We start from the raw sequence: 8,744 nt of genomic DNA, 5'->3' as shown, positions 1-8,744 counted from the left end.
GACTTTTTGCGCAATGAAAGGTGAAATGTAGGGGTAAAAATGCTAAAAATGAAAGGTAGGAACGTTTTGCACAATAATATTGAAAGGTAGGGACCTTTTCTGCTAATTATGCTAAAAATAAAAGGTAGGGACGTTTTGTATAATAACTTTGAAAGGTAGGGACCTTTTGTGCTAATTACCTTTTTGATTTAACGGAGCATTTTAACGGACAATTAACAGAAGGACGTTTTGCGCAAAAAAAAGGTAAAGGTAAGGGTGTAATCTGCCAAAAAATGAAAGGTAGGGACGTTTTCCACAAAAATATCGAAAGGTAGGGATGTTTTGTGCTAATTACCCTAATTAAAGGGATCACCGCTATTGAAGACACTTGACTCTTATTCGACTAAAGAATTTCTTAACTTCACAAAACATGTTTTCTATTCCAACAATCCCTTGCCAACAAAAATAACTCACATAACAAATTCAAGAAACTCATTCATTCACACCCCACTATGCAATTAATAATCAAACTTTCCTGGTAGGAACTTTTGATCCAAGTTGGCGGAACAATCACATTGGGGGGCTCTGAAACCAAGCGTGGGGAGCTCGATTCCTGGTGGGAACCTTTGATCCAATAAAGGAGGAATTATTGGTGGATTAATCACCATGGAGGAGGCTCCCTTTGGAGAATGAGTAAAAGCCATGTGGGAACCTGAGAACTAACAAGGGCACATCCTACGATTTACCTCCCTGAGCAGCTGAGGGACCGGAGGTTCAGGGACGAAGATATAGTCTGGCGCAAGTTGGGACACCTCGTTAAAATAATAATAATAATAATAATAATAATCAAACTTTCCACTCGATCTCCATGTCTCCACCATTAATAAACGAATTTTTCATGAACATTTCGAAATTATATAAAAAGGAAAAAAAAATCCCATAATTATTCATTTCTTTAACCAACTATTTTTAGGTTGTCAAAGGAAAAAAAAAAAAAAAATTACCATTTCAAAATTACATTTTTAAATAAAATGCCTGCCTATAAAAGAAAGAAATGGTCCGCATTATTTTGTCGCCCTAATTTTATCAGCTGCCCCTTCATCACCCCCTCACATTCATTATCACGTTTCTCCCGTCCGAAACCCAAAAACCCTGAAACTGCAGAATATCTATTCATGCCCAACGTGGATTTTGATACATCTATGTTTGTGTATTTTGGCACTGGATCTAAATTATAGCAATAATTTCATTGATACGTTGTATCAAGATCCAAGATTTGTTGATTTCACAAGGTATTGTTGTTTTAATTCACATTTATTTTATGGATGTTATTCTTTTTATTTGGCTGTTGGAATGAGGAGCTGATTTTGCATTTTCTGGATTTTTATGCAGTTTTTTATTTGGAATTTGATGGTTTTTGACAGACCAATCCGAGGGCTCTTCAGATGTTCAAATTTTGATTGAGAAAAATCGGTTAAATTTGTCGAATAGAAAATCTTTGTGGGATATGTCACTTTTACCAAAAAGCGAATCAATTCAGATTCGGGAGGTTTGGGCTGATAATCTGGACCAAGAATTTGCCCTAATTCGTGATATTGTCGATGATTACCCATATATTGCCATGGATACTGAGTTCCCTGGTATTGTAATCCGACCCGTGGGCAATTTCAAGAATTCCAGTGACTATCATTACCAAACTTTGAAAGCCAATGTGGATTTACTGAAGCTGATTCAGTTAGGGCTTACATTTTCGGATGACAAGGGAAATTTGCCCACCTGTGGAACAGACAAGTATTGCATTTGGCAATTCAATTTTCAGGAATTCAATCCAAATGAGGATGTATTTGCCAATGATTCGATTGAATTGTTGCACCAGAGTGGCATTGATTTCTCTAAGAATATCGAGAAGGGCATTGATGCCAAGCGATTTGGGGAGCTTTTGATGTCATCAGGGATTGTTTTAAACGATAATGTGTACTGGGTGACTTTCCATAGCGGCTATGATTTCGGGTATTTGCTCAAGCTCTTGACTTGCCAGAGCTTGCCTGATACACGGGAGGGGTTCTTTACTATGATCCATGTGTACTTTCCTGTGCTTTATGATATTAAGCATTTGATGAAGTTCTGTAACAGTCTACACGGGGGCTTGAATAAGCTGGCCGAGTTGTTGGAGGTGGAGAGAGTTGGGGTTTGCCACCAGGCGGGTTCGGATAGTTTGCTCACATCTTTTGCTTTTCAAAAGTTGAAGGAGAACTTTTTTAGTGGTTCTCTGGAGAAGTATTCAGGCGTGTTGTACGGTCTAGGTGTTGAGAATGGACATAATACAAACTGAGGATAGTGAAAAAGGTGAAAAAAAAAATAAAAATGAAATAATAGTTAATGTACTACGTTGTGTGGGCATATTTATAAGGATGCCACCCTTAGTATAATCTTGAAGTAAAGGTTGTTTATTTAATGAAATATTTCTTTATGCTGGTGTTTTATACCTCCTTTTATTCCTTGTTGTTGACATATTTTTCATATTTCTGCTTCAAGATTTATTGTTATGGTTCTCTTGATCAAGAAAACATCAATCAAAAAGCTGTTATTCTTGTTCAGGTTGAAGTTGGGAATTCTTGGTTCATGTCTATGTCTAAGACAGGATTTTTCCTCGGAATTTGGAAACATGTTGGATTGTGAGTGATTATGCAATGTGCCAAGGTGAATTCAAGATTACTTTATACGATCAAAACCTACATAAACCTTGAAGAAATGAACTGTCTTGAATTTTTTTCGAAGGAATTGACATTCTCAATTTTCTCAGCCAATATTTCATGTTCCGAAGGTTAATATTTTCATTTTTGAGCCTAGGAATCTTTTGGACTTGGTTGGATTTTATGATCAGTCGACTGGTTAGTTTTAATGCCTCGAGTGCCCTAATGAACAGATAAAGACATGCAACTTGAATTTTCGAAGGACACAGTCAAGAACTCAATATGCCTAGTTTGGATAAGCCTACTCATGTAGAAAACCAAAGAAGACATAAATCGAACACTTGTGGAAAAATCTATGCCTGGTACTTTCTATGAAGCAGTAGACACTACGAACTCTATCACGGTGAAACAACTAAGCAATATAACTTCTCCCTCTCAATTTTTTAGTCAGCATTTTGCTCCAGGTTTCTCGTTCTCGTTTTTTCGTTTTGTGTTTTCACCTGAAGGCCACTGGCCATATGACTCTGTCTCCAACCATTAACAGATTACGGTAATGTAACTAATAATCTATATCTAGAAACAAAAATCACTCAGGCTTCACAAAGACCTATCAAATTCACCCCAAAATAAAATATAAAAAGCATGGTTTAACAACATACCAAATTCAAATTCTCAGAGTGTTCAATCACAAAGCACTAAATTCTGTTCCAATGAAGAACAGTACATAGTCCAGCATTTTTTAAATAAACATGTCCCAACTTCACAGAAAACAACTGAAAGTAGTGGGGCAATCCTGTCCAATTTCGGCTTCTTCTTCCACAACTTTCCAAACTTTACTCTCCCAGCTGCTTCCTACCCATGAATAAAAGAAAAAAGAAGAAAATTTTGATTAGATATATTTCTCATAAATTCAGACTTCTTCGCATCTGCATGTTAATCTAGGATGCATGCACACAACATAATCGACACACTACAATACCCTGGTTAAGTACACACACACACATATATACACATGGAGAGAGAGAGAGAGAGGCACCAGAACTCATCTTTTGCGCTTGAGAGTCTTCAATTGCTTGAAGATGTAATTGATGACTTCCTTCAGCGTGGCCTTCCTATTTTCCTTGTAGTTCCACAGCTCAGGAACCACATACCGGCCACTTGGGTTGTATTCATTCATTTCATGGAAGGCTGTAGTAACTGCATCATAAATCTCGTCCCCCCATTCATCCTTAAGGTTTCTTAGCAATTCATCATCTTCATTCAATATTTCCTACAAGGTTTAGCAACCGTACACCAAGCATAAAGGCAAAGAGACTACCTTAGAATCTTAATTCACGTTCAAACAAAATTCAAAAGAACCAAAAATTTCAATAGGAATGATAGGGCGTTAATATCTTAAGTCTCCACAGATCTGCTAGAAATTTAAGCCTGCTGAAAGTGAAAAATTTTAAAAAATACAGACAGAAACGAACTCAGATCATTAACAACCAACCTGGGGATTTCCCTTATCATCTGTGGTGACTTTGACTGGGTACCATTGAGGATTTTTCAGTTTCTCTTGCCACAGGGAGCAAAGTTCGAGGGCCTTTATCTCAGCTTCTTCAGGTGGGAATCTCAGATTGCATGCATTCTTGAACGCTTTCTCATCAACTTCTCCCATCATCTTTAGCCCAATGTTAACGCGACTGCTACTTAGCATCTCACGCAAACTCTGAAAGGAAACAAGACAAATGGAATTATTCTTGGCATGATGACTAATTAATGACCTCAAAAGTAAAAAAGAAAAATTGGAAATATTCATAATGTCGGGACTAATCAATGACATAACTGGCAAGATGATATCAATTAGGAGACACCTCACCCACTACTTTGCTATCTGACTGATCTTTTCTGCACTGCATTATCACTTATATACAGCACTTAAACCATTGTTGAACAATTACGATCCCACTAATTTATTATCCCACTACATCTGTGCTGCAAGCTAGAAGATTTGATGACATGAAGATATCATACCGTTATTAGTTCTTTACGAGCCAGTTGTAGCTCGTCATTACTAGTGCGCTCCTTGACAGTTAGTTGTAGATTTAAATCTTCGAGATTATCCATTTCCTCAATTTTCTCCTCCAGTTGCTCATTCATCTCCTTTATCTTTTTCTGGACAGCTGCATCATCTTTTCCCAGATGCTTCATCACCTCTAGTTTTCCTTTTAACTCTTCAATTTCCATTTCTCGTTTTTGCTTCTCATCTAGATTCTTTTCTAACTCGAGAACCTTTTTCAGAGCTTCCTCTTTCTCTTTCTGCAAATTATATTAGTCAAAGTATATTAAAAAGTAATAGAACTTGCATTTGTAAGTAATGATAAATATGTAAATAAATGTGGGATACTAGCATGCACCTAATGGAGGGAGAAAAGACATGGCATTAAAAGGCACACCTTATGTTCTTCTGCTAGCCTTAAGACATTTTCATCAGCTTTTCTCTGCTCCTCCGAAGCCATTTGAAGTGCATTATTTCTCATATCATTCTGACAAAGACATAATTTTAGCATGATATGATAATCACCAATTAATTTTCATTACAATGTCGTAACTAGAAATAATTCGTCAGCTATGACCTTTCACATGAGATAATTTTAGCACGATGTGATAATCACCAATCAATTTTCATTACAATGTCATATCTAGAAATAAGTCATCAGCTATGACCTTTAACATGATATAGTATGAATGAATCACCTTTTTTTTCTCCTCTTCAAGTTTCAGTCTCTCGCGTTCCGTCAATGCCTCACGTTTGTTCAGTTCTTTACTCCAAGAATCAAGTCGTCTTTTTTTGTTTTCCAACTCTATGTTTAACGTCTCCTGTTCATCTAAAACTCTCCTTACACGCTCCCGTGAATCGCGTTGCAGCTTCCTTGTTTCTGAAAGAACACGACACTCAGAAACACGTCAATTACTATCAAAACCTGAGATAAAGAAAACTTAATAGATTGATCGGGGACAAATAATTGCCATTGTGCAGAAATCTATGCAGTATCTCAAAGAACATAATGCAGTATGAGATAAGAGGTGAACGACAAACCTTCATCGAAACGACGGTGAAGTATGTCTTTCTCTTGAAGCATCCTACTAAGGGACATTGCTCTTTCATTGTATTTGATCTGCAAGTGATCCAGATTTTCATTTTTCATGTCTATCTCATTGGCTAGATTAGCCACAATTTTTTCCTTGTCTTTAGCTGCTTCCTCAACAATGTCAGCGATCGTCTTTAACTCTCCATTTTTCCTAAGGTAATCTCCCACTGCCCCTTCTGAATTATAATCGTCTTCACGAGCAAACCAGCCATATACGTTTGAACCAGGAGAATTTCTACGCTCATCCCATTCTTTCTTACTATGACCATCAGCTTCAAAAAACTTCTCAAACAACATGACATTCTTAAACCCACTCCAATCATTATCAAATTGCAATACAGCTTGTGCTGTGCGCTCCTGTTGATCCCAGAAAATCTCAACCTTTAAAGGCTTGTACTTGGAAAACTTTTCCAACCAGTACCCACTGCTATCCACACACTGTTCATTGCCTGGCTCATTCAATATGTTATTAACTATTCCTGTCCAAGGCCAGCAGTACAAGTCATTCTGCTCAGACTTAACAGCAGGTGCAGGTGTAACCACATGCTGGGGAAGTGGTTCCGCCATCTCAGCTAGGTCAGTTTCCAAGTACTTAGCCAATGCAAGATGGTTTGCCTTTTGCTTTGCACTTCGGTTGGAGGAGCCTTTGCCTGCTCCAATGGCGTGTTGAAAAAGATGATTGTACTGGTAGTCTTGTTTTTTCTTTCCAGCACAGAAGGGGCACCTAAGGGTACCATTTCGGCCCTTCACTTTGTAAACACCGGCCTTCAGTTCCTCGTAAGGTTTTTCAACATATTCATTAATCTCTGAATCACTGATATCCGACTCTGAATCAGAACTGCTTCCCATCTGACTTGATAATATCAATGAAAGTCAGTCCAGCAAGAAGAAAATTGGCTTAACTGAATCAATATGATGGTGACAGCACAGGCCAAAAGGTGACAGCAAACTGAATCAATATGATGGTCTGAATGAAGCAGAGAGAAAAAAATGAAATTTAGAGTTGTTGCACAATAAACTTTGTGATGAAAAGAAAAAAATTTATATATAAACCAGCATCTAAACATCATGTAAGGTTACAACTTAAACAACTCTCAATGAGAGAAAAAAAACTCAATATGCAAAAGGTGGCAATTAAAGGAGAGTTCAGAGAGGCCTTGTTTAATTACAAAAGAATACCTAAGGGATACTTGAACGACCTACTTGAGACTGTAAACAAGACTGTAAAATGGGGGATATTATCCTTAGATCAACGTAATGGCACTTAGGTATCCATTCCATCTATTTAGGCATATTCAAACTTCATTTTTCACAACAAAAAAGATCCTTTCAGGTGGTTTCCGCCCAAAGAAGTCATTAGAGTCAGGTAATAACATTTTTGGCATCAATTACAAATCAACAAAATAAATTGAACAAATATAAAGAAATGTGGAGTTAAAAGAATAAAAATTCAAGAAAAAGAGAACAAAAAAGTCTTATACAGGCAGAGACCATGGTTCAAGGATTCTGTTTATGCTCATCCAAATGGGATGAGTTGCGCAAACCGGTCAATACATGGTCTTCTCTGACACTAGATTTGCTCCATTTACAACTTCTATCTAGATCAGGGCCAATTAGTTGAGTTATACCACCTGAACCAGGTAAATAGTCCACAAGGTTTAGTGTTTCTCATCACTAACAACACTTGTGTCAAAAACCGCTGCTTTACTTAGCCCCTTGTTACTATCGTAGCCACAGTTTGCCCAACTTCAACCGCACATTGTAAATATTAGTTCAAATTTGAGTTATAATTTTCTTTTCATTGTAATAGTTATTTCAATTATAAATAGCTCTGATATTAATAAACGTTTAGTATGATTCCTCGTCTTTTAATCGTCTACTCCTGTCACTTAGGTTTTTGTTTCGAATACTATTATATGAGGTATTAGTCATTCAAAAATTTTTAAAGCTCACTATAGTCCGCCCCCTGTACCAGTAATTGTAATTTTTTGCTTTCGTCAATTGTAATGTTCAGTTTTCATCAATCAATGTTCAATCTACTTTCAATATATTCAAATTCTCTGTTGTAAACTTTCTACAAAACTGTAATCAAATTTTCGTTCGTCCCGACGCGACCGAGAAAAGGTGGAAGGTAATCTAACGGAGCAGACTACTGCCACACGGTGTCCCTTTCTATGCCAAGAAGAAAGGCACCCCATGAAAGTTGATATCAGAGCTGCGACTCATGACCCTCGATAAGAAAGCTTTGGATCCAATTACATCCCACACCACTGAAGTGGGAGAGCCTCAAAAGAATAGTACTTCTAAACAGCGCGCGGATGCGCTTGATGAGACGACTACTAAGTTGTGTTATACCCTAGACGGCCTCGAGAAAAAAGTCGAGATGGCAGAATCCGAGATTTGTGGATTACACATCCAACAGGATGAAAGCCAACGGGCTTGCACAACAATGACTGAAGCTGCTGCAATCATTCCTGATCTACAGGATGAAATGGAAGCGTTGAGATCTCAATTGCGAGTACTCCAACGTGCGGTGGACAATGGGCAAGCTCTCGTACCTAAGTAGGCTCCTAGACTCAGAATTCCTGAACCGTGTAACTACGGAGGGGCACCTAATGCAAAAGAAGTCGAAAACTTCTTGTTTGACATGGAATAATACTTTCTCGCAGCTTCGATCGAAGACGAAGCTAGAAAGGTAACCACAACTACCATGTATCTGGGTGGAGATGCAAAACTATGGTGACGAATCAAATATGCTCATATTTAGCCCAACAGGGTCCGAATAAATTCTTGGGATCTCCTCAAAGAAACGATCAGATCGCAGTTTTTTCCGAAAAATCTTGAGTATCAGGCTCGACGGGCACTTTGAGACCTGAGACACACAAGCTCTATGGGGGAGTATGTGAAATCCTTTTCAGGGCATATGCAGAATATTCGA

The 8,744-nt window shown here is 37.8% G+C and overlaps 2 protein-coding genes across 6 annotated transcripts in view; one reads left to right on the top strand and one right to left on the bottom strand.

Annotated features, from left to right (window-relative positions):
- The first annotated feature begins 1,041 nt into the window (after positions 1 to 1,041).
- Positions 1,042 to 2,474, top strand: LOC111375372 (probable CCR4-associated factor 1 homolog 6). Of its 2 annotated transcripts, none has more exons than XM_022998176.1 (2): positions 1,042 to 1,271; positions 1,404 to 2,474. In XM_022998176.1, exon 2 carries the CDS (start codon positions 1,487 to 1,489, stop codon positions 2,309 to 2,311), a length of 825 nt encoding a protein of 274 aa, XP_022853944.1. In that variant the 5' UTR covers positions 1,042 to 1,271; positions 1,404 to 1,486; the 3' UTR covers positions 2,312 to 2,474. The 2 variants fall into 2 exon arrangements, with proteins under 2 accessions (XP_022853944.1, XP_022853943.1); XM_022998175.1 differs by having other exon boundaries at positions 1,372 to 2,474.
- Positions 2,475 to 3,268: 794 nt separating this feature from the next.
- Positions 3,269 to 8,744, bottom strand: part of LOC111375371 (factor of DNA methylation 1-like) — an 11,474-nt gene continuing 5,998 nt past the window's right edge. For 2 of the 4 annotated variants that reach the window (XM_022998171.1, XM_022998172.1), the window contains exons 2-8: positions 5,755 to 6,773; positions 5,412 to 5,593; positions 5,111 to 5,200; positions 4,689 to 4,973; positions 4,165 to 4,383; positions 3,709 to 3,942; positions 3,269 to 3,524 (exon numbers count right to left, since the gene is read on the bottom strand). In XM_022998171.1, the coding sequence (XP_022853939.1) occupies positions 3,715 to 3,942; positions 4,165 to 4,383; positions 4,689 to 4,973; positions 5,111 to 5,200; positions 5,412 to 5,593; positions 5,755 to 6,655 (1,905 nt within the window). In that variant the 5' untranslated portion in view covers positions 6,656 to 6,773 and the 3' untranslated portion in view covers positions 3,269 to 3,524; positions 3,709 to 3,714. Of the gene's footprint in view, positions 3,525 to 3,708; positions 3,943 to 4,164; positions 4,384 to 4,688; positions 4,974 to 5,110; positions 5,201 to 5,411; positions 5,594 to 5,754; positions 6,774 to 8,744 lie in introns of those variants that run through there. The other 2 variants (XM_022998173.1, XM_022998174.1) reach the window with 2 other exon arrangements.

Source organism: Olea europaea, unplaced genomic scaffold (genome assembly GCF_002742605.1).
Source record: "Olea europaea var. sylvestris unplaced genomic scaffold, O_europaea_v1 scaffold1371, whole genome shotgun sequence".
NCBI lineage: Eukaryota > Viridiplantae > Streptophyta > Magnoliopsida > Lamiales > Oleaceae > Olea > Olea europaea.
This window is presented reverse-complemented; position numbering and strand designations above follow the sequence as displayed.